Below are 26,583 nucleotides of genomic sequence, written 5' to 3'. Positions count from 1 at the left end.
CTGAGCTGATTAATTCCGCCCCAAAATGACAGCAGAAGCTGTTTTACACGGTTTTACCGCTCTCAAATTAAGCAACCAATCACCGCTAACCGAAACACAACCCACGACAACCAACAGGAGGCAAAGCCAATCACAAAATAGGCCTACATAAGGCGGGACTATAAAGAGGCAATGCATTAACCCTTTCTCGTCGTTGTCATCTCGTTCTCATATTGGTGTGGACAATTTCAGCACATTTGAATATTGGTATGGACACGTCCACACCGTCCATAAGCAATTTTACGCCCATGGGTGAAATGGGGCAGAGAGGGGAGTGACATGCAGAGAACAACCACGGGCGGGAATCGAACCCGGGTCTGCTGCTGGGCCCGGCCCAGCAGCAACTGATCACCCATTCTTTTAACAACACTGAGTTAGCGTTTGGGAACTGAGACATTAATTGTTGACAGTTTTAAAGAAAAATAATTTCCCATTCTTGCTTGAACTACAACTTCAATTGCTCAACATTCCCGGGTCTCCATTGTGATATGTTGTTCATCTTTAATGAGATGTAGTGGCTCTCATAGGTATAACTATGCAAACAAGCAAAGGAGAGCTATTTGGACTTGAAAACATGTCCACAAAAAAAAGTTAGAATTAAGATCTCCTATTATACTACTTTTCTGGTCTTAATTTCTCATTAATGACAACCTGACACGAATCACAGCACAAAAAACCATGTAGATTTTCGGGAAGCTCTTCCTCTCATCTCAGCGATTTCAGCCTCCTCTGTCCACACTCTGCTTCGTCCTTCTCCGCCCCCTCGCCCCCCTCCTGCCAACCCCACTCCGTTGTGATTGGTTACCTTCCGGAACACTTTCAGCAGCACATGGGCAGATTTGAGCAGGCAGGTGGGGGCATGGCCGGAGCGTGCCTGAGCATGTTGCAGCATTAACATACATGGAAAAATCCGGATTGATCTACGTAATAAATCCCGGAAATTTTAACAAGTGAATCGCGACCGGCTGCCCTAGTGTTTAGCGCTCTGCACAGCCAACCTAGACGGTCAGCAGGGAATACGTCTACATGACTATAAATCATTATAACAACGTTTATAGGTCATAAAAGTTGAAAAAGCATAATAGGGGTTCTTTAAAGACACTTTGTCTGGGGTTTGATGGTGTGTGAAGTTGTGCTTCAGGAGTCTACTATTTACACACACTGCAATTCAACACAGATGCTCATTAAAAAATAAGCCCAAGACGACTCTGGGAATCTGCGGAACGTTATAGTTGTGTGTGGCCAGTGCCACAGTGCAAGTTGGTGCTGTCTCTTGATTCAGTCCATTAAGGACACCAGTGTACAGATGCCTAGTGGGATAGATTAGGGCTGGTTCAGTGCCTGCTGACAGATGGTAAACTCTTTTCACTTCATTAAACACAGCTTCATCTTAGCTCTCCCTCACTGATTTCACCACTTTTACCTATTTCAGCAAAACACGGCTTTGAACATTCTTCAATGAATCCAAAGGTTTGTGTTTTGAACCAGACTCTTGTCTATGTTGATTGATCCATGCTCTTATGTTGTGACCTTCAAGTTGGCGTGACATGGATGACATGTCACTGGGCCTGTTGAGTCTATCTGTAGTTTGTTCCGCTTGCCGTTAGTTCTGACTATAAAAGGCAGAAACAGTGTAATGCTGCTAGTGTAACATGATTGTGGCTTGATGGTTGAGCATGTAAAGCAGGGGTGTCCAAACTACGGCCCGCGGGCCGCTTTTTATTGGCCCTCGGCCGATTTTAAAGATATAATGTAATATGGCCCTTTGGAAAAAAAAAAATATATATATCTTTTTTTTTTTTTTTTGCATTTCTTAGTTAACCCACTAGTGCAGGGTTGTCAAAACTGATTGATTGGCCCGTGGCACATTTTAAAAATATAATGTAATATGGCCCTTTTAATTTTTAAATAATTTAAATGCACTCATTATATTACAGAGAAATATGTCCCAAAAAAGAAAAAGAGCACCAAGCCCATCCCAGAGGACCCTGCATAACATTTTATTTTAAATTAATATTATTATGGAAAATCCATGTGTCCTTCTCCAATAGCTTCTAATTCATCTGACACAGTGTCTCCATTTTTTTCATACAAAATTCTTCAGCTTAATTTCCCTCTCAATGTGCACCAGATTCATGCATTTCACTTTAAAAACTTTAAAAAATCTCCCGGGGGGCATACCCCCGGACCTCCCTTGGAGGGGCGGGATCTCGGCTGGCTACTATTTTCACCCAGCTGGACATTGGACGTAAAAGCAAAAAACACTGGGTGTATCAATGGCATTTAACAAGAGGGGAAATGTGTCTGTTTAATGTGCAAGGAAAGTGTTACCGTGAAGAAGGATTACAATGTACGAAAACACTATGAAACTAAACATCAGAGCAGCTACATGTCCTGATAAATGTGTTAATTTTGCAAAGTGGCCCGGCCCTTCGTAGATTTTTCTGTATGTGGCCCTCAGTGAAAAAAGTTTGGACACCCCTGATGTAAAGGATGGGACTTTGAAACAAGCAGCAGTTCCTTACCTGAACTAATTGACCAAGTATAGCATCTGCATTTGTAAAACAGGTTGCTTTTAGAAAAATGTATTTTCATTATCGTTTCTAGTCAGTTTGCTTTCATATAGAGTTAAATCAGCATAATGTTAATACTAGGGCTGTCAAACGATTAACATTTTTAATCAGATTAATCACAGGATTCTGTGGATTAATCATGATTAATTTTACCATTTGAAATATGCTTGAAAAATTCAAATGTTCTCTGTATATTGTTGTATGAACGGAAAGATAAAGGACAGAAGGTGTATATGTACATTTAAAATTAGTATTTTTATTAATTGAAAATCCAAATGATGGTTTTAATACTGAAAATAAATTTTAATCAAACTAAAATATATAGTCCTACCTACCAAACCATAATTTAATTGTTCTGTCTCTTTACTATGTCTTTGGGCAAATATAGGATATGCTATAGAATGGCATTTATTTGGTGAATCTATAGGTTGTGCATTCTTGAATACAACTTGATTACAGTCCGCGGTGTGTGTGTGCGTGAGTGCGTTTGTACGCGCGTCCACGTCCTAGGGGACTGTTCATGTGTGCCAGGAAGCCGACGTTATGTTGATGTCTACTCACACACACCTCTTAAAACTGCAGACACTTGTGTCCTCACGGGCTCTGAACAGAGCGGACAATGTTTCTCCTCCTGTTGCTCCCGACATCAACTGCCAATCTCTGCCCGTGGCAGTTGATTTTATATACTATCTATGCCCCCGACACAGACGTGACCGTTAGCAGCTTAAAACCTTAAAACACGGCACGGGCTAACGTGCTGCTATGTTTGGCTGCGCGCAGCTACTGATCCTGGGTCAGCCACAACGTTAGACTGACTGTAGTCTACAGAGCCGGTGGGATGCACGGGGCGGATCATTCTGCACATGCGTTAAATGCATTACAAAAAATGTACGCCGATAATTCCAGAAATTAATCACCCTGCGTTTACGCGTTAATTTTGACAGCCCTAGTTAATACTCATTCTGCCAGATGACTCCTATACAGTATGGTCTGTGTGGCAGTACTAGACTATAGACATATTGATTGGTTATCCACACACGATTTGTTTGCTTCATTTATAATTGAAGCAAGTACCAACCTCCTCCATTCCTGCATGAAGCCTGTGTGGAAGTGCAATGTTTAAATGCCAATTACAATAGAAGAATGAAACATATAAAGCCTGGTACGGAAACTAGTTTGACTCTGTATGGTTTAAGGTATCTTTTCCATGACATAACTTTTAGAACAGTCTAATTCTTTTAATTTCTGTAAGAGGTTTGAATGTATGAATAGTTAGGGGCATGGCCTGGTTGAGTGACAGTTAGCTGCTCTCAGCTGGGCTCAGATGCTAGTTAGCATGCTGACTCAACAGACTACAGCTGGATCCCATTTGAGAGGCCGCAGCCTACGAAGGCTGCATTTGAAGACTGATTGCGCAAAGGCTTGTCCCATTTGCAAGGCTCCTTCATATGCGGCCGAGAAATGCAGCGTTCGTTTCGCGGTTTTGAAGGCTGCAACAGATTTAAAATACAATTCAGAAATGCTTGAATGACATACATATGTTCAGATGAGAACTTACTGAGATGAGTGAAACACAGACATGTATTTTACTAGAAAACAGAAAACAAAAAAACTTAATTAACAATGATCCATCATAAAACAAAATGAACTACCTTTGAACATCCTGATGTCAATATTATATTCTCCGTGACCCAAAAGGCCACGTCCATGCCCGCAGCATACATTTAAAATAATGTTGCCTTTGGTCCGATGTGGATGTGGAAGTTTTTCTACAAATTTGACCAGATTAAAAAATTCCAACAATCGGTTACAAATATGCCCCAAAACCCAAAGCTTATTAAGACGTGGTGACGTATAGGCAAGAAGCAATGGTGCCTACTAGGATCTGTTGGAGCGGTGTGAGTGCAGGCCGGGCCTGGCCAGCGGGGAAGGTGAATGTAACTGACATTCATTTACATTGAAAAAACATTTGGGCTCTGGGTAATCAGGTGATTAATAGGTAGTATAATCTGTCATGTGTCTGATTTGCTCATGTCTCGGGGTGGAAAAAAATAAATCTGAACCCGACTGAAACCAACGCTTCATCATGGGGAGCCAGCCGTGGAGCTTCGTCAATACAGAAAAAACAAGTTCCATTACATTCTATGTAAAATAGAGCTGAGCCAATTCAATGCTTATCTTGGTTAATAACTGCCTGCCCAGGGTTTGATGTTATTAAATATTTCATGGCGAACAGCGGTGTGTTTATTGGTGTACTGATGATGGATTGTTGTTCATGTAGCAGTCACACCTTAGATGATATCACTGATTCAACTCCATTAGTGATGAACTAATAATGAATCATGATTCCGACGGTTGCTCTCTTTCTCTCTCTCTCTCTCACTCACACACACACACACACACACACACACACACACACACACACACACACACACACACACACCGCTTCATGAACGTTAGTGGCATTCATTTTCGGTTACACTAAGGTTTTATGCTTCAAAATGTACTGGAAGAGCTTAGTGTCACCAATGACTACTGGCTTGTAGGGAGAACAGGGTAAGTAGGCACACTTTTTACTCTAGTGAGAATTGCTCATCACCATCAACATCTTTCAATAGTCATTCCTACATTAAAGCCACTACGAGTAACATGGCACGTTGGCGTCCCCTTTGGACAAAAGCGGTAGTATTTTTACGACGCCCGCTGTCGCTAAGCTGTTTTCTAGCTCGTGCCAGGCGCGTGAGTGTGAACTGAGAAGGGAGCAATATAGTGCATGTCCGTGTGTCGAAAGTGTGAGGACTCTTTTCGGCTCCGTGAGAGTGGTTTTGACACTGCATGAACTAATGCCAGTCACTGCCACACGCACCTGATTGCAATGAGTTTATGCAGCAGTGTCACCTAACTACTCTCTCTCTCACGGAGCTGAAAGATTACGTGTCCGACTCCTCACAGAAAGCGAATGAACGATAGACGGCAGTTAGTATGGATCACGATGAGGTAATGTGTTTATGTTGTTGTAAATAATTAATATTTCAGATAATGGTTATCTGATGATGGTGAAGCAAAGCAAACTTTGTGTTAGTACCAACCGCTCATTCATTTAGGAGTAAACACTGCAGTCTAGTTTCGCTCTCGTGAAATTGTATACACGTTGCTTGGCAACGCCCTCGTCCCCCGTAGCCTATATCACTCTCCCTTTTAGCTTTTCTTCATTGCATTCTCTTTTTTTTCTTTGATGGTTCAGCCCCGTTATCAGCCATTATGACGACAAATAACTGTATCAAACAAGGCTCCCGCTCCCCTTCCCTCACCTGGAGGGATAGGCTTCTCAATTCACGTTGCAGCGCCACACTGAAATCTGCGACCAATACAGATATGTGACCATAGAGCTTGCACGAGCGAACCGAAAATCGGACTGGGTGTGCGACCAGACCAAAAGGAGTAATAAAAACTATTTAAAAACGTCTTTCTTTGCACTGATGGTCTCGTTTGCTGTTAAAGGTAATTTATGATTATCAGAGGAAACATGAGGCTGTTTAAAAGATATTTAAATGTTACTCGTAGCCGCTTTAACTGACCATTAAAGAGCTTATCTTACCATGTTCACTAGTTAGTTTTGAACTGAGTCTGACTATGTATGGTGGGTTAAGCAGAGATCATCAAACTGACAGCTGCCTGTTCTAATATCCAGGGCATTATCCCCATAGCGCCAAGTAAAATCAAGAAAAATCAAGTGATAACAATTTTAATTGAATATGTATTTATTCATTCATTTAACTTTAATTTGAACTTGTAAATGACAGTGAGATACATACCTAATGAACACAACAGACCAACAGCCTGATAGCATATAGACTAGAAAGGTTTTTGATGGAGGGGTGTTTTCCTAACACCTCTGTGTCAAAGTTAGCTGATTGAAACTATTCCTGTGATACTGCCTCATTGGCCCCTCCTGTCATGCTGACTGTAATTCACTGCCCCTCACAGAAAATGAAAAAGTGGCATCAGCCCCGACTAGCTCTGGTTGTTTGCTTTAACTATGTCTGTAACACCTGCATACATGTCTGTCATCTTTTTCTTTTCTTTTCCACTTTCAAAGACACCCCCGCAAAATTATATACACTATTATGAACCAGGCAAAATTGATTAAATGTATCAAAGCCACAATATATTTACTGAAGAGGCCATTGTGAGGCAGCAATAGACAGCTTTATTTCCTACTCTGTTTGAATGTGCCAGTCAATGCAGCAGTGAGCTGCAATCCAGCTGTGAATTGAGATGGGGGGGCTTGTGTCATCTGTCTGTTGAACACTGTTCAATAGTCCGACTGGAGCAAATGATGGCAGTGTTGTTGTCTGATGGCTCTGTATTGATATGTGTGATGGACACAGTATGGAAATCCCTTCTGCCCCTACCTTAGTGATGCATAGGGTTAGCACACAGCTCCACTCTCTCCTGCAGCTCACTTTAATGGAACACAACACAGAGATGTAAATTCAGGCAGAGCGATGGGAGGATAGTTAGATTAAAGGAGTATTGATATTCATGTAAATGACCTAATGTGGTTTAAACAGATGTGCAAACCTGTCTTCACCATGTTGTAGAAATGTTTCACAGTTCCATACAGTATATACGCCTGTGAAACAATGCTTCTCCCTGTGTGTTGTAGTTGTTCCTGTTCCAGTTACTGCGAGGCCTGTCCTACATCCACCAGAGGTACATCCTGCACCGGGACCTCAAACCACAGAACCTGCTCATCAGTGACACAGGAGAACTCAAGCTGGCTGACTTTGGTGAGTGGCCTGGACACTTTTCACTCATTTGTCCACTTGTGTTCTGATTCCATTTACCCGCTCTGTATGTAAATCAACACGTACATCATTTCCGTTTGCGTTGCTGTTTTTAACCGGCGGGGTTCAAACAAGTCAACATACAGGGCTGTACAGTGCCACAGTTTTTATCGTATTTACTATTAAAATCACCGCCACCTTGGCTAGTGAAAGATGTGTACACTGCTCGGCTTTTCTAACGTCTGATAAAGTCTTTGTCACCACCGGTAGCCTAACACGGCTTTTTAAATGAATGTAGTTAAGTTACTTTACTTGCAAACAGAACATTTCCTGTGAGCCTTCACATTTAAAGCCTGTTACAGTGTTGCCATAGTTACTTTGTAAAAGTAATCCGATTACTGATTAGTAGTTACTCCTTAAAATAATAACTTAGTTACTTCACTGATTACTTGATGTTAAAAGTAACTAAGTTAGATTACAAGTTACTTTAAACGTTACTTTATAGGTTTTGAAACTCATCTCAATTTAAAAACATGCACATATTAAGAATCATTGAAAATATATAGAATAAAGCTTGTATGCTAGTAGCCTATAGGCATACTGTTTTCAAAATAATAAAAATTATGGTTTGAAAAATGTAATAAAAAAAAACCTTTTTCCCCCCATGAAAATAAATGCATTCCTTCAAAGTGCAAAGACAGTAGCAGTGTCTTTAAAGTTAACGTGCTTGGCCCTTCACTCTCATGCATTAATTTGACTTTTATGCAATGTCTCATGTGTTGATAGACTGGGTGTGTGCGGCCACCGGTCGCCACGTGACTATAAGTTTCCAAGTTTTAAACACTTCTATCTCTTCAACGTCACCGTACCCGAATCCTAAATATCCCCATAGCAGACGCTATATTTCATCGGGGGGAAAACTTTGTTTTGCGCCAAAGTTCAGCTTAGACTCGGCCGTAATGCTAATGCACACACACACACACACACACACACACACAGGCACACACACACGCTGCATGTCAGAGACGAGGGGCGCTACCAAAAAGACGAGAGGAGCAGTTGGAGCGTTTAGAGACACATGCGCGCACATTTATTTACATTAAATCGCAGTCATTTGTGCAGTTATGTAAAATGTTTCACTAAGGAAAATGACAGAAAAAGTAACGCACAGTGACTTTGATGAGTAACTTTAATCTGATTACTTTTATTTTAAAGCAGATAAGAACAGGAAGTTAGCGTTTCACAGCCCTGCAGGGCACCAGTCAATAGCAGTGTGTTATCAGATTACACCAGTGGTTCTCAAACTTTTTTTGTCATCCCCCACTTTGGACAAGGGGGAGTTTTCAAGCCCCACCTGCCCCCATCGCTCCAACACAACGCTAATGCCAAGCTTAACATTTTCAAATTTATTGAACATCAAGTAACATCATGTTGTATACATTCAAACTCAATAACATAAAATAACTTGCATCAAGTTCAATAATAAATAAAATAAAAGTGCCACTTTGCAATCTGTTAAAAAAAAGGAAGAGCTATGCATTTGGCAAGACAGGGCAAGTGAACATGAGTTTTACAGTACTCCAGCATTAGTGGCTGCAATGAGCCTGTTTTGCACTGCACAGCTTTTCAAATCGGGGTTGCAGGCTTGACACTGCCACTCTTAAGTCATGCTCAATGTTCAGCTGAGACCTGTACTTCGTTTTGAGTGAAGCAACAGCTGAAAAGTCTATCTCACACAGATAAGATGTGGTAAAGGGGAGAAGAATGGACACAGCTGTCTGCCCGATGAGTGGATACTCCCTCTCCACTCCAAACCAGAATTGAGAAAGAGTCTGAGTGGTGAACCTCAGCCTCAGGGTGGAGTCAGATGTCAGTTCAATAAACTGGTCCTCCTCAGCAGACATGAAATCAGCAGGTGCTGCATATAGAATATAAATTAATAGGCTTACTTTATTTTTCATTGCATAATAAATACAAATAAATCTGTTTGACAACAATCCATTCCAATTAGTAAGTAGCATACAACACAGATAAAATGCATGTATAATATATGAGCATAATATTCAATAAAATGTCGAAATACCAACCTGCTGCATTGAATGGATCCATAACCCAGTTGTACTGAGCACTGTTGATGGGGAAGTATTTGTGAAACAGTTCTCTCAGGGAGGAGATGTGTTGCTTGATGCAGGGGATCACTGTGGTGGCACCAGAATCGGTGATTTCAGCAACCTCACCCAGGTTCTCAAAGGCATCAATATTTTGTTGGTCGAGTTCATCCCTCGAGCTTTCGGGAGAACGCAGTGATTTTGTCTGCCAGTTAGGGTATGTGCTTATCCTTGCCTTGGAGCTGAAGATTTAACTCATTCAGCTTGCCAAACATATCGCTGAGGTAGGCCAGCTTCAACAGAAATTGTTCATCACTGAACTTGCTTGCAGCCTCATGCATGCGCTCCTCCTCCAAAAAGATCCAAATCTCTGCCCTGAGCTCAAAGACGCGCGACAGCACTTTGCCCCGGGAGAGCCACCTTGCTTCGCTGTGAAACAGCACGGCTGTATGATCAGCTCCCATTTCCTCACACAGTGCAGAGAACAGTCGTGCTTTCAGTGGTCGGGTTTTGATAAAATTTACCGCGCTCACATCTGTCAAAACCTCATTGAGTTCGGGGCTGAGCTGCCTTGACGCAAGCGCTTCCCGGTGAATGACACAGTGTGTCCAATGCGCATTTGGCGCAACCCTCTTTATTAGAGCCTGCAGCCCGTTTCTTGACCCTGCCATGGTCTGTGCGCCATCAGAGCAAAAGCCCACACAGTTTTCCCATTTAAGGTTGTGTTCTTTGAGGAAACTGTCCATTATCTTGAACAGCTCATCAGCAGTGGCTCTATTTTTTATGTATTTGCAAAACAGCAAATCCTCGCACAGTGACTCGCCATTCACAAAGCGGACGTATGCGATGAACAGGCAGTCTTTATTGCTGTCAGTAGCTTCGTCCACTTGTAAAGCAAAACGACTTTCTTTTCATTTGTCTACGAGTTGTTCCTCAAGATCACTTGCAATGTCGCATATACGTCTCGCAACTGTGTCGTTTGACAGGGGGACAGCTTTTAATTTTGCTGCGCTTGTCTCGTCAAGCATGACTGACACCATGTCTATTGCAGCGGGGAGAATGAGCTGCTCAGCAACTGTGTGTGGTTTTTTGCATTGTGCAATTCTGTATGCAACTCTATATGAAGCCATTTGAGCTTTACTGTTTACTGATGCAGCTTTTACCATGCGCTTCTCCTGTTGACGGTACTCTGCCAGTTTTCTTTGAAAGAAATCAAGTGGCTTATTGACGTGATTGGGGTGTGTGGTCTCTAGGTGTCTCTTTAATTTGTTGGGTCTCATGCTGTCTGCTGCTAGCGGTTTTAGACACAGAACACACAGGGGTCTCTCCTCTGCCCCCACCACCGCTGCCGTGAATCCAAGAGCAAGATACCCTTCATCATATTTTCTTTTCGGTTGGCTTTTTGGTTGATTAGGCCCGCCAGATTTTTGTTTCTCTGCAGGCGCTGGCTCTGGCTCGACGACCTTTGAGGTGCGTGTCACAAATTTATCCATTTTGTGTAATTGTGGTCCACACACTAGCCTGCTACCCATCCGCGCGAAAGTTTGTTCCGCTTAGCCCCGCCCCCATTAGTTACTGTTGCTATGTCTGTCAAACTTTCGCTCCTACCTAAAAATTAAAAGCCTACAGGAAAAATAAGTAATTTACATTTATTTATATAGCGCTTTTCACAGACAGAATCATAAAGTGATTTACAGTGTATATAGAAAATTAAAGCATAGTAAAAAAAAAAAATATCTAAGAATATAATAAAAAAAAAAAAAAAAAAAAGTGAAAGTGAAATTTCCTCCCGTTCCTCGCGCCCCACCTGTCATGTCTCTATTCCCCACCAGTGGGCCGCGCCCCACACTTTGAGAAACGCTGGATTACACAGTGAACAGAAAGACAGAAAGCTTGTCATTTGCAATCATGGACCAATAAAGTAACTGCGCTGACACTAAACGCTTTATGAACGTTAGTTGCAGCCGCCAGTGATTCATTTTCAACATATTTCCACTCAGGCAGGGGGCGGCAGTTGAGTAGGAGGTCTCTAATGTGGACAAGAGTCACATACCTGTTTACACTACTATTTGAATGCGGACACATCGGACACAAGCAACGTAAACCACCTCTGAATGTGGTTTTTGTGATCCGATCTCATTGTGTATTCAATGCGTCCTGAGAGTGTTACCACCTGTAGTTAGAGCTGTCCACTTGTGATCGGATCACTCAAACCACATCTTATAGCCATGGGGAACCAGGGTCTGAGTGTGTGATCTGTAAGGCGGTCGGTTGGTCGGTTAAGTGAATGTAAATACTGAGATGTGCAGTAAATACGTAGAGTAGGGATGCATGTAGAGACTCACTTCCCAGAAGTTTAAATTTAGACTAGCCAGCAAGAAAACATAGAGAAAAGCAAGCCCAATGTTAACTATAAGGTTCAAAGGATTCAGGGGCTTTAACATTCTACCAGACAAATACCAATGTGTTAAAGCCACTACGAGTAACATGGCACGTTGGCGTCCCCTTTGGACAAAAGCGGTAGTATTTTTACGACGCCAGCTGTCGTGAAGCTGTTTTGTAGCTCGTGCTGGGCGTGCGAGATTCAAATGATCAGGAAGCAATATAGTGCATGTCCGTGTGTTGAAAGTGTGAGGGCACCAGACTCTTTTCGGCTCCGTGAGAGTGGTTAGTGACACAGCATCAACTAATGCCAGTCAGTGCTACACACACACCTGATTGCAATGAGTTGATGCAGTCACCTCTCACGGAGCTGAAAGATTCCGTGTCCTCACAGAAAGCGAATGAACGAGAGACGGCAGTTAGTATGGTTCACGATGAGGTAATGTGTTTATGTTGTTGTAAATAATGACTATTTCTGATGAATAATGGTCATCTGATGATGCTGGTGAGGCAAAGTAAACTTTGTTTTAGTAGGCTACCGCTCATTCATTTAGGAGTAAACACTGCAGTCTAGGTTCGCTCTGTGAAATTGTGTATACGTTGCTTGGCGACGCCCTCCCGCCCGCCTATCACTCTCCCTTTTAGCTTTTCTTCATTGCATTTTATTTTTTTTCTTTGATGGTTCAGCCCCGTTATCAGTCATTATGACGACAAATAACTGTCTCAAACAAGGCTCCCGTCCCGCTCCCCTTCCCTCACCTGGAGGGATAGGCTTCTCAAATCGCGTTCCTGCGCCACACTGAAATCTGCGATCAATACGGATATGTGACCATAGAGCATGCACGCGTGAACCGAAAATCGGACTGGGTGTTCGACCAGACCAAACGCAGTAATAAAAACTATATAAAAACTTATTTCTTTGCACTGATGGTCTCGTTTGCTGTTAAAGGTAATTTATGATTATGAGGGGAAACATGAGGCTGTATAAAAGATATTTAAATGTTACTCGTAGCCGCTTTAATGTAGGCTAAATATTATGATTGGACCCAACACATTCTGAGAACAACACAAGGTGTACAGGGGGCCAATCAACATGCATTAAAAAGTCTACGAGATAAGGAATTCATAGAGCTTGATCCAACCAAATGTCCGCAACCAAAATGTGTTTTAAATCAGTAATCATACAACAAAGAAGCATCTACTCCTCATATTCTCTTTAGGTAAAATGATGATCAGGCACATGCACTTGAATCAAACCTGTGTACAAACTTAGCTCAATAAGCATTTATTGTAGGACTTGAATATTGTACTTCACTTACAGTATAAGAACAATAGTTTTGTAGTTTTGTTTGAACTCAATATCTCATGAACGCTTTCAGGAATCTTTTTCAAACTTTGCGCTAGGGGTGTGAACGTTTACAAAAATGTCTGAACGGTTACACAACGGAATTTTTTCTTGTGTACACGGTAAACCGTGATGTCATTGGTGTCGTGCGGCCGCCGTCTAAAGCCTGTAAACACACAGTTGACATAAACTACACTCGTTTACACACCTCTTATAATAGGTCCATGGTAAACACACACACACACACGCGTTCGCCTGTCATTTAATTTCCTGATAAATATAGCTATATCTCCACTTTTATGCAGGTTGAATAGGTGTCATAATGTTCAGGCTACTTACGCGCGTAGTTCACCGGGTAACTTTAATCTTTAAGTTATCGTTCATCACTTGTCCGTTGCTGTGGCTCGAGCCCGACCACGGCGACTCCCTGTGTGTGTGTGTGTGTGTGTGTGTGTGTGTGTGTGTGTGTGTGCGTGCGCACATTTGTGTCTGCAGTGCTGATACACACACACTCACACACACATTATAGGGACAGACAGATTCGGCAGACTAGCTGTTATCATCCCCAAATAGCCTAGTTTATTTTGGATGTAACAGTAATGTGTCTCAAGAACATATTTAAAAACTTTATTTAAAATTAAAAATTAAAAACGGTTTTCGTTTATTGATTTTTCCTAAAATGTTATGATTTACTAACCGGTTACAAGTGTACATGTGTACAGTAAGTGCATGTTATTAAATCATAACACACATATACACGTGCACACCTCTACTTTGCACAGAAGTCCAGTATGAGTGAAGGATGAACTGATCAAATTTTAGAGATCATAAGTTAAAGGTCAGGGGTGTGACCTCATGAACTCTTGCCCTGCGTTCCGAATCCCATACTCTTTCTTTTTTCTATTCTACATACTACATCTGACCATAAAAATAATCTAGTTAGGATGCAGTAGGCATACTATTGGGACATACTTTTACTCTTTTATTTCATCATAACATTGCGCCCTTGATCTTGCCTCTTGCTTTTATATTCGTCGCATCCCCGTTTGTTTTCATATGGAGGCTCCGTCGATGCGACGTCACTTCAGGTTCGCACTGGATTATGGGTCAGAATCGCCCAAATAGGATGCTGTTTTCAACACTAAAAATAGAGTAGACATCCGGGTCTTTCTAACCATCCTAAATTTGGCCTCAAATCTTAAATCTTTTTTCTTCCATACTAAATAGTAGAAAGTATGCGATTCGGAACGCAGGGATAGTCTCATGAACAGAAGGATTTAGATCAAATTTGGCACAAACTCACAAGATGACTGGAAGAGGAACTCTTTCCATTGTGGAGGTCAGTGGTTACTGTGACCTTCTATATTGTGAGGTCACAGTGACCTTGTACCATATTTTTAGGAGCTTTACCTTCTTTAAAACATTACCTACCGAGGACTTCCGGTATGTAACTGAGACTTTTGATCATGACTACGCAGCAGAAGTGGCGGCTAAACGCCGGAGATATGCGGGTATCAAAAAAATTCTAAAAGAGAGGGGGATTCGATTTCAATCCCCAAGGGACACACTGAGAGTGCACTGGACTGAAGGATTCAAAGTATACAACAGCGCTCAAGACGCGGCGAGGGCGATGCGGGAGAGAGGATGGCAGGTCCCGGACCCGGGAGAGGAGAGACCGACACCGCTGCAGAGACTGGAGGCAGCGCGCAAGTGGACCAGAATCGGGAGATGATCGTACGGGTGAGAATAGAGGACGTGAAGCGCCACGGTGACCGATTGGGAAAGAACATGGACACGAACACAGCTTCAAATTTATAACTTTTGAATAAAGCCTATTATTTTGTGGCTTGACGGTCCTTTCGAAAAACCGCAGTGGTGAGTAAGAAACGTTTTCTACAAGCAAACTTTAACAGCATACAGCTGGTACTGGCTCATTTGGGGCACAACTAAAGTTTGCACGGACTTATAAGATCATTTGTGGCAATTTTTTATTATACCAAGGGTTAAAATAATGTATGGAAAATGCACATAAAGCTCTCGGCCGGGAGCTCTGGAAGTTAGATGTTGGACACTTATAGTGAGCTTGGGAGATCAACGCCCGAGGAGATCTCCGCCACTAGGGGGGGCCCTCTCACTATGAGAGGCTTAACCCCTCACCTACCAACAGGGAACAGGGGGTCATGTTTGAAACCCCCGAATGCCTTGGAAGTTCATGTTCTGATTGTTAAAATGTGTTTTTTAAGTTCAGCGGTTGCTGTTATTTTACATATTGTGTTCTGTGACATGTGGAGAACAGAAGAATGTTTCAAGAGGAATTACTATGCAACGTAGGGGTATTAGAATGGTGTCATTAAATGTTAATGGTATGAACAATCCGATAAAAAGGGGGAAAGTGTTAACAAAATTTAGAAAGGAAGAGATGCAGGTTATTTTTCTACAAGAAACTCACTTGTCATCACAAGAACATGAAAAATTTAAAAGATATGGATACAACAATACGTTCTATAGCTCATTTAAGCAGTCTCATAGGAGAGGGGTGGCCACACTAATTAAAAACTCAGTGAAATTTGAAACAAGCAAAGAAATGTGTGACGGAAGGGAAGGAAGGTACGTGGTGGTTAAGGGAAAAATGGAAGGACAAATGGTTACATTAATCAATGTGTACGCGCCACCTGATAGCGATAAGACATTCTTTAAGGAGCTTTTTGATATCATAGCTGTGGAAATGGATGGGATCCTGATTTGTGGGGGGGACTTCAATGTGGTACTAAATCATGATTTAGATACGACGAGTACAAGAAAAGCTAGGGCACATATCTCTAAGTACATGAACATACAACTGAAGCAACTGGGAATTATAGATATATGGAGGGATAGGCATACACTAGATAGAGACTACACACATTATTCACATCCACACTCGAACTATGCAAGAATAGACTATTTTCTCATGACCATGGAGGATAAACACAGGGTAGAAGACTGTACGATAGGTGTTACTGACTTGTCTGACCATAGTGCAGTATATCTGACAGTGAATCTAACCGCTAGAAGAAAGAACACAGTCTGGAGGTTGAATGTAGGTCTACCGAATAACAAGGAATTAGTGAAAGAAATAAAATGAGATATAACTAGATATAGGGAAGAAAATGATAATGGAGAAGTTAACCCAATTATTCTCTGGGACGCTCTGAAGGCAGTAATAAGAGGGAAGCTCATAGCACAAACAGCGCACCTTAAAAGAACCAAACTGGAACTGTATCAAAACTTAACAGGGCAACTAAAAGAGTTTGAAAAACAACATAAAAACACAAATGACCCGGAGGCACTTGCGAAGGTCAAAGAAATTAGAGGCAAGATAGATAAGATACTATTGTCAGAGGTGGAGAAAAAAGTGAGGTTTGTAAAACAGACGTACTATGAAGGAGGGCCAAAAGCAAATAAATTATTGGCCAGAAGGATTAGGGTACAACAAACACTAAGCACTATTCATAAGATTAGGAACCCCAAAACTAATGAGTTATTAAAAGAGCCAGAGGAAATATTTAAATAGAGGGAATATTTGAGGAATATTATAGGACACTATACACACAACCAGCAGCAGCAGATGAAGAGAGTATCGAAACATTTTTAGAAGGGATAGACTTACCGTCGATAGGGGAAGGGCAGAATACATTCTTCAATTCAGATATTACAGAGGAAGAGTTTGGGAATGCAATTAGTAGAATGAAGAATGGTAAATCACCAGGTAGTGATGGATTCCCATCGGAATTCTATAAAGTATTTAGGCAGGAACTTAACCCCTTATTGTTAGCATCATTTAGATACTCTATGAAGGAGGGCAGGACTCCCCCATCCTGGAAGGAGGCTATTATTTCTATAATACCTAAAGAGGGCAAGGATAAAGAAATGTGTAGTAGCTACAGACCGATATCCATGCTTAATGTCGACTATAAGATTTATACTTCAATTATTTCAAAAAGATTTGAGTCGTTCATGCCTGATATTATAGATGAAGACCAGACTGGTTTTTATAAAAGGAAGGCAGGCACAGGACAATATAAGGAAAACCATTCACATAGTAGAGGAGGTTCAGAGGAGGGGAAATAGTGTGGTCTTAGTGAGTTTGGATGCAGAAAAGGCATTTGATTGTGTGGGATGGACCTACTTGTATAAAGTCTTAGGAAAATTTGGCTTTAATGGGGATTCTATCAAATGCATACGGTCACTGTATGATGAGCCAACAGCAAGAGTGAAAGTGAATGGTAGTCTGACGGATCGGATTAAACTAGAGAGGTCGACTAGACAAGGGTGTTGCCTATCTCCAACACTTTTCGATATCTTCATCGAACCACTAGCTCAAGCAATTAGACAGCATCATAATATCAAAGGGGTGGAAATGAGAGGATCAGAACACAAATTGGGCCTATTCGCGGACGACGTGATTGCATACATAGGACAACCAGACATGAGCTTTCCAATACTTATGGATCTACTGGAGGAATACGGGCACTATTCAGGGTATAGACTTAATGTGGCAAAGACACAGATTTTGGCTCTAAATTACACACCAACAATAGGGATCAAAGAGAAATACAAATTGAGATGGGACTGTGAGAAGATTAAATACTTAGGAGTGAATATTACAAAAGGAGTAGACAAATTATATAACCCAAACTACACACAGATCAATCAGAGCATTAAGGGGGATTTAGCAAGGTGGTCAGGACAGGTATTGGACCTCAGTTCAAGGATCGAAATTGTAAAAATGAGCATATTGCCAAGGTTATTGTATCTCTATCAATCTTTACCCATACCTATACCACAAAGTCAATTTATGGAGTGGGACAAGTGGATCTCAAGGTTCATCTGGGTGGGCAAGAGACCCAGGATTAGGCTTGCAACACTACAGTTACCTAAGGAGAGAGGAGGAATGGCGGTGCCCAGTTTCAAGGATTATTACTATGCAGCACAGATCAGAGCCGTTGCATGTTGGTGTAACAGTAACTACGTAGCCAAATGGAAAGATATTGAAGGGAGGGGGGAGGGATATCAAATTCAAGCGCTAGTGGGAGATAATGAACTATTTAAGAAACAGGAAGCCTTGATAGACCCAATATCTAAGTTTACTTTAAACATTTGGAACACAATAGTAAAGAGATACAAATTAGGAAAAGAGACGAAGATTTTGAGATGGCTAACACATGACAATAAATTTCAACCCGGAAAAGATCAAGGTTACAAGAGATGGGAAAGAGGAGGCATCACGGCAATATGCACAATGGTAAAAAAGGGGGAAATGCTAAGTTTTCAAAATCTAAAAGAGAGGTTTGATTTAGAGAGGGGTGACCACTTTAGATATCTACAAGTAAGGGATTACTATATAAGGGAAATAAAAATGGATAAGGCCACCGAACAAAATGGAGTAATTAAGGTGCTGACTGATGCATATACAGAGGGGAAGAGCAGGGTGATCTCAGCCCTATACCAAGGTCTGCTGAAGAGTAGGGGGAACTCTACTATGTATGTAAAGGAAAAGTGGGAAAGAGAGCTTGGGATCGAGATAACTGAGGAAGAATGGTATAATGTGTGCAGGATACAGCACTCGACAACTGCTTCCAGGTTATGGAGGGAGTTCGGGTGGAAGAACATCATAAGATATTTCATAACTCCAAATATGAAAGGGAAGTATGCTCCGGAACAGAACGCATGTTGGAGGTTGTGTGGGCAGGAGGGGGCAAACCACACACATATATTTTGGAAGTGCCAAAAGTTAGAGCAATATTGGGAAGATGTTTTGAAAGAATTAAAGGAGATAATTGGTTATGAAATGCCCAACACCGGCTTGGTGCTGTATCTGGGGAATCTGGTTCAGGAAAACGTTGAGGGTGGGGACCTATATCTGATAAAAGCTCTGCTGGCAGCCAGCAAGAAAACAATAACGAGAGCGTGGTACAAAGCAGATCCACCAACAAAGAAGCAATGGCTTGGTGTAGTTGAAGAAATATACGACATGGAAAGATTCACGTACATATTGAGGGTCCAGGAGGGGAAGTTTGATTCAAGATGGGAAAAATGGGTTGAATATAAAAGAAAAATTAATGACACCACAGATTAGGAGGCTCGAAATCAGATCATGACGTTGCATTTCAAGTAAGGAAGAACGCTTACATGTCACTGTTATTTTTATTTGTTATTTTTTATTGTCTTTTACTTTCCTGTTTTTGTTTTTGTTATGGCTTTTGATTTGTCTTTTGTTTCCTTTCAATGTCTTTTTGACCTAAATATATGGGTATGTATGTATAAGAATTGTTAATCCAAGCACATGCAGCTCTATTTGAGACTATTCTTTATTCTGGATGTATTTTTGCATATACAGTATCTCACAAAAGTGAGTACACCCCTCACATTTCTTCAAATATTTCATTATATCTTTCCATGGGACAACACTGAAGAAATGACACTTTGATACAATGTAAAGTAGTCAGTGTACAGCTTGTATTACAGTGTAAATTTACTGTCGCCTCAAAATAACTCGACACACAGCCATTAATGTCTAAACTGCCGGTTACAAAAGTGAGTACACCCCTAAGAAAAAATGTCCAAATTGGGCCCAAAGTGTCAATATTTTGTGTGGCCACCATTATTTTCCAGCACTACCTTAACCCTCATGGGCATGGAGTTCACCAGAGCTTCACAGGTTGCCACTGGAATCCTCTTCCCCTCATTCATGACAACATCACGGAGCTGGTGGATACTGGAGACCTTGCGCTCCTCCATCTCCTGTTTTAAGAAGCCCCAAAGATGCTCAATAGGGTTTAGGTCTGGGGACATGCTTGGCCAGTCCATAACCTTTACCCTCAGCTTCTTTAGCAAGGCAGTAGTCGTCTTGGAGGTGTGTTTGGGGTCGTTATCATGCTGCAATACTGCCCTGCGGCCCAGTTTAAGAAGGTTGAGTGCACGTTTTCAGCGTCATACCAAGAGGTTGGCTTTGGAAAATTGACGTATGAGTGCTGCCAGCATTACTGCAGGGCTTGAAGGGGTGGGGGGTCAACCTGTCAGTGCTCAGACCATACGCCACACACTGCATCATACTTGTCTGCATGGCTGTCGTCCGAGAAGGAAGCCTATTCTAAAGATGATGCAAAATAAAGCCCACAAACAGTTTGCTGAAGACAAACAGACTACGGACATGGATGACTGCAACCATGTCCTGTGGTCTGATGAGACCAAGATACATTTATTTGGTTCAGATGGTGTTAAGAGTGTGGAGCGGCAACCAGGTGAGGAGTACAAAGAAAAGTGTGTATTGCCTATAGTCAAGCATGGTGGTTGGAGTGTCATGGTCTGGGGCTGCATGAGTGCTGCCAGTACTGGGGATCTACAGTTCATTGAATTCTAACATGTACTGTGACATACTGAAGCAGAGCATGATCCCCTCCCTTCATAAACTGGGCCGCAGGGCAGTATTGCAGCATGATAACGACCCCAAACACACCTCCAAGACGACCACTGCCTTGCTAAAGAAGCTGAGGGTAAAGGTTATGGACTGGCCAAGCATGTCTCCAGACCTAAACCCTATTGAGCATCTTTGGGGCTTCTTAAAACAGGAGATGGAGGAGCGCAAGGTCTCCAGTATCCACCAGCTCCGTGATGTTGTCATGAATGAGGGGAAGAGGGTTCCAGTGGCAACCTGTGAAGCTCTGGTGAACTACATGCCCATGAGGGTTAAGGTAGTGCTGGAAAATAATGGTGGCCACACAAAATATTGACACTTTGGGCCCAATTTGGACATTTTAACTCAGGGGTGTACTCACTTTTGTAACCGGCAGTTTAGACATTAATGGCTGTGTGTCGAGTTATTTTGAGGGGACAGTAAATTTACACTGTTATATAAGCTGTACACACGCTACTTTACATTGTATCAAAGTGTCATTTATTCAGTGTTGTCCCATGAAAAGATATAATGAAATATTTGAAGAAATGTGAGGGGTGTACTCACTTTTGTGAGATACTGTATGTGGTTTGATATTTGTAAAATGTGCAAAAAACCCAATACAAATTTAAGTTTAAAAAAAAAAAAAAAACATTACCTACCACCACTGTGCTCTCTGTTCAGCAGTTGTATGTAGAACCGCCAGGCGCTAGTTCTAGTGTTTTGGGAAGTTTGTGTTGGAAAAAGTAAAGTAACTGTAGTGAATATATACAGATCATTCATTGACCTTTTGGATTTTAAATACTGATATTTGACACAGTAACACAGAGTGTTTTGTCAAAAAACCCCAGACATTCTTCTGTGCTTCAGATAAGGTACCCACTGGTTTGGTTTGTGTAACAAAATTGAGCTCTGTCTAATCATAGGAGCCACAATGATTTGATCACTCTGTTTAATCAAGAGCCCACACAACTCCTCTTCCTGCCATGTTGAAAACGACCCTTTGGCACTATTGTGACTTCACACCTTTGAGCCCCTCTTTTCTAATCACAAAATTGGCTCTGTCGTGGAAAGGACCTCTGGCCCACATGACTCCCTTTCTCTTCTACCATTGGTCAAGAAGTCTCATATGGCTTTTGATATAAGATAGGTGTCCCTTCCCAGTCTCAGTCTTCTCTTCAACCACCATTCGAGGTGGACTCTTCTCAACGCACCTCCAAACGGAGTGGTGCTGCTCGCTCTTCTCTCCCAACTTCCACACTGGAAGAGGGATTCTCTCCAAGTTATCTGCAAGGCTCTGCTGCTCACGCTCTCTGCTCTCTTCTCTAACCACCCCAGACCGGTGGTAGCTCAACCTTCTGGACCCGGACAAGCTCTGGTCTCCCTGATCCAGGCCCTACAGCACGGCCTGTACAGCCGTGAAGGCCCTCTCAACCAAAGAGGAACAAGGATCCAACCTGCTGCTCCAAGCAACTAAAGAGGAACCGGAAGAACCAGGGAACAGACCAAGCTCCCACCAAGGCCAGACCCTTAAGAAGAAGAAGAACTACCAACTACCAAGAGCTATAACCGTAGCCCAGAGACAACAACGGCAGTTAGCACGCTGCTACTGAAGAACCAAAGGACCAATGGAAAAAACCCAAACTCTGCAACCTTCAACTGGTTTTCCTGCTGCCACCAGATCTTCCAACACATTCTGGTATCGCAGTTGACCACTGGGCAGTTAGCTTAGCAAGAACATATGGCTGAAAAGACTGTTAACTTGGAAATGTATATTTACTGATTTGAACTGTTCATTGTTGTTTTGTAATTGGGTTTACATACTTTACTTGACTGAAACCTTAGGGGGACACACAGAAGCCTCAAGCTCTTCCCCCACAGAACAAAGGTTTTTCACACCTCCACACTCACACCCACACACTCAGGGGCACTTTACACGACAACACGAAACGGTGCATACGCGAAAATATTCTTGCGGCTGCACTATATAATTTACAGGAAAACAGCAAACGCAGGCATGAAACCGCAGGTTTTTGAGATCACCTCCCAGGGAGGATTTTTTGGAAAACACAACGGTTTTGGTTTCTTGTAAACACCGAAACCATTTCCCCTGGTAACGCTGACATCACGGCTCCACTTCAAGTATGCGTAGTCTATAACATTTGCTGTCAAAATAGGGGAGAATGGGGTAAGTAGGCACACTTTTTACTCTAGTGAGAATTGCTTATCACCTAAACATCTTTCAATAGTCATTCCTACATTAAATTGAAGCTTAAGGTGTTGGCTTGAAATATGTACCCCTCACTTTTTCTATCTTATTGTAATAAAGAAGAAATTAATCATCAAAGACACCCTTACACATTGTGACAACCAACCCCATCAAGGGGTCGGTTGTCAAACACTATGGGGTTGTTTGTCACAATGTTATCTTAATGGGAATAATCTTGAAAAGAAGGCAAGAAAGTAGAACTAAATTTGAAAGTTTAATTGCATTGTCAAGTTGACAAATAGGCCTACATAACTTACTGTAGCCTTGGCAGCTGGTCTAGTTTGGGATGCACTGGGTTGTTTTGATTTTGTTGCCCTTTTTTCTTTTGCATGCTAGCTGCCTTTTCCTGCTCTATTCTTTCCTTCTCTGGGATGTCAGTGAGGATACAGCTTGACAATTTCTTTCGTTATTGGGTTCCTTTTCTGGCTGCAGCCTTGAGATAACATGTGACAATCAACCCCCCAAAAAATGTGACGACCAACCCCAACTTGAATTTCTTGCTAGCATCAAGGCCAACAACCATCTGACAACTAATTAGCTTGCTAACCACAATCTAAAATATAGTTTACCCTTCACAGTTTGTATGGGTAACAAGTGTTTTGTTATAAAGCCATTGTGTAAAAGCCTAGAAGAAAAATAGAGGAGCTAAATATTTTCAATTTGACATGAAAAACACAAACAGTCGTCTCACCTCAAATTCAGCCGTCTAACTCCAAGGAAGACTATGTACGTGACCTCTGATTCCAATTCTGGATATTTACATACCAACATTTCATAGACAGCGCCTTCTGGTTCCGAGATATAACGATTGTGACAACCAACCCGTGTGACAAATTACCCCGTTCTCCCCTACCCACACGCGAGTTATAAAGTTAGAAGACAACATAACATGCACGGTGTCTCCGCGGCACCATCACTGTGATCAGCGGAGAGTGTCGTGCAGGGCTCAAATATAACACTCGCCAATTTAGTCTAAGCGATTAGTAAGTTATTGAGACCACCGGCCACTTTTTCTGGGGAAAGTTTTGTGCTCTGCCGGTTTTTCTAGCCAAATAAACGTGTGTAGCTTCTATATGCCAGGGACACGGCTCTCTCTACATTAAAAAACACTATCCATAGTTCAGCGCGCAGCGGTTAAGTTACTGTTCAACAAAAGGAGCATTAAGGCTACGGCTTCACAGTAAAAGCATTTAACTGGCTAAACATTAATAGCATTTCACTGGACAAACGTGAGTCGACTTTTATTTTGAAGTACGCCTAACAGGAAAGTAACCGCTCACAAAGCCCCTTCACTATCAGCATGTCTTCTGTTTTCACGAGTTCAATGCGATGAAATAAGAGGACAGAAAGCTTGTCATTTGCAATACTTGTAACCCCAAGCTTACACCAACCGCTTTATGAACGTTAGTGGCATTAATTTTCGGTTACAGTAAGGTTTTATGCATCAAATTGTACCGGAAGAGCTATCTACTAGGCTGTGTCACCGCTGACTATTGGCATGGCATGCGTACTACAGCGATTTCATCCCGTTTCCTCTGAAAACATATGTACGAGTGAAGATGTCAGATAAATTGTGTCTGAACGGGTTTTTTTTTAAACCAAAAACGGGACAACTGTCACGTTTTCACCGTGTAAAGTGCCCCTCAGAAGACACACTCATTTGCATCCAAAGACATGCACCGACACAGACACATGTTTTAGTTTGTAAGTTGAGTTTCTTGATGTGTTGCTTTTTACTTCTGTAAATAAATTACATGCGTTTTCTTTTTGTAACTAGAAGTTTCTGTCATTCATTTGTGTGAATATTTTGTGGTACGTCAACCTCTAACACGACAAGAATTCATTAACCTTCAGTACTGTGGATATATTATCAGATTTATAAACTCAATAATTATTTATTTATTTTTAGATTTTATAGAGTGATAATTTGACTAGGTTTGATTAACATTGATTTATTTAACTGATCACTAGACTAATCATTAAAGACTAACCATCGATAAAACGAGACAAACTTGCTATTATTTTTCCATTCTCAAGTGAATGATGGCGTCCCTACATAACTTTAGTAAATGATTAATGTATTGATAATAAGATTTATTTTTAATAGCTAAATTAATCTGAATGAGCCTGTAACCACTACATAACAGCTGCTGGGATAATGATGTGTGAGGAGTGAAGCAATGTGACAATGGAGCTGTAGGAATGTTGCAGACTGTTTGCCTCTCCCCAGTGTGCTGTTCTAGCCAGTAGCTCACTACATCACTGGGATGGCTGTGTGTGTGTGTGTGTGTGTGTGTGTGTGTGTGTGTGTGTGTGTGTGTGTGTGTGTGTGTGTGTGTGTGTGTGTGTGTGTGTGTGTGTGTGTGTGTGTGTGTGTGTGTGTGTGTGTGTGTGTGTGTGTGTGTGTGTGTGTGTAGGTAATGGTTTGGTTGGTTTCATTAAGGCCACTTTAATGCAGAGCTCATTAGAGTCATCTATGTGTTGTGAAATGAGCTGGGACGATGGCACTGTATGAAGCAGTATTTACCTTCCACTAGTCCTCATCAATGGTAGAGTGCAGCTGAAGGCTTGTCTGTGCAGCAGAGTCTCACCTTTAACGCTTTGTTTTTTATCAGGGCGGAAAGTAAGACAAAAGAAGTAATAAAAATTGAGGTGATAAAATTGCCTGTGAATTGCTAGTGGTAAAAGTGGATGAGAAAATATAAGTCGATTGATATATGATCACGTGATCTGATTCATTTAAAGTTTGATTTGATTAAAACACAAACATGGCGCTTTGTGGACTGGATGAATTGTAGTTTTGGACAATCCACAGGGACTAGCTGACTTCCTGAGGACACACGGAGGCAGATGGAAGTTTTAAAGCTCCCATATTATACACTTTTCGGTACTATTATACACCATATTATATGCTCTTAGTGGTCCCTAATACGTTTTTCTTTAATTGTTTGCTGAAAAAAACTTTCAGATAATTTATTGTACTATGCTGATGTTTAGCTAATCTCACAATGGCCTATTTTTTAAAAAGAGCTGCAGCTCCCCTCGTAAATATACAATCTTTGAGCTGCCCCCCGCCCCCTGTCCGGAAGCGAAGCCAGATACACCTCGCCCTCTGTCTGTCAGGGCCGTGGACCAATAAGAAATAGGGGTGTGGGCTGCACAGTGGAAGCTTCTGGCTTTCCAGTTTGTGAGGTCAGAAAAGGGGAACATTCTGACTGGAGTATATTGGGGGGGAGGGGTGGGGGTTTCAGAAAGGGGGAGAGTGAGAACAGGAGAGATTGTTATTTTTTTAAATATTTTGGCAGTCTCTAGGCACACTGTGGACCCATGGATATGTTAGAACACATTTAAAAAGTGCATTTAGCATAATATGTGACCTTTAAGTGATTGACGTTTAGAGAGTGAAGTCCAGGCATTCAAATCATCAGCCATTATTATATATCCCTGTGCCTGGTAATGGAATACCACTGACTGAAGGCAGGCCAGCCAACATGTCCTCAGAGCAGTGAGGTGACTGAGATGGAAACAGCACACAGGTCTCTGCCTTGACTAACATCGGATTATTTCTGATAAACTCTCTGTAGTTTGGAGGGCACATCAACAGGATTATGATGTCATTACTATTTGCATTTCATCTCAAAT

The 26,583-nt window shown here is 41.7% G+C and overlaps 1 protein-coding gene across 1 annotated transcript in view; it reads left to right on the top strand.

Moving 5' to 3' along the window:
* Positions 1-26,583, top strand: part of cdk14 (cyclin dependent kinase 14) — a 287,659-nt gene that overhangs the window by 135,623 nt on the left and 125,453 nt on the right. Inside the window, exon 8 of the mRNA XM_080039284.1 lies at positions 7,282-7,405. Within this exon, the coding sequence (XP_079895410.1) occupies positions 7,282-7,405 (124 nt within the window). The remainder of the gene's footprint in view (positions 1-7,281; positions 7,406-26,583) is intronic.

Source organism: Ammodytes marinus, assembly GCF_949987685.1.
Source record: "Ammodytes marinus genome assembly, chromosome: 13".
NCBI classification, from domain to species: Eukaryota; Metazoa; Chordata; class Actinopteri; order Uranoscopiformes; family Ammodytidae; genus Ammodytes; species Ammodytes marinus.
Note: the sequence above shows the minus strand (reverse complement) of the source record. Positions and strands in the feature narration are given on the sequence as shown.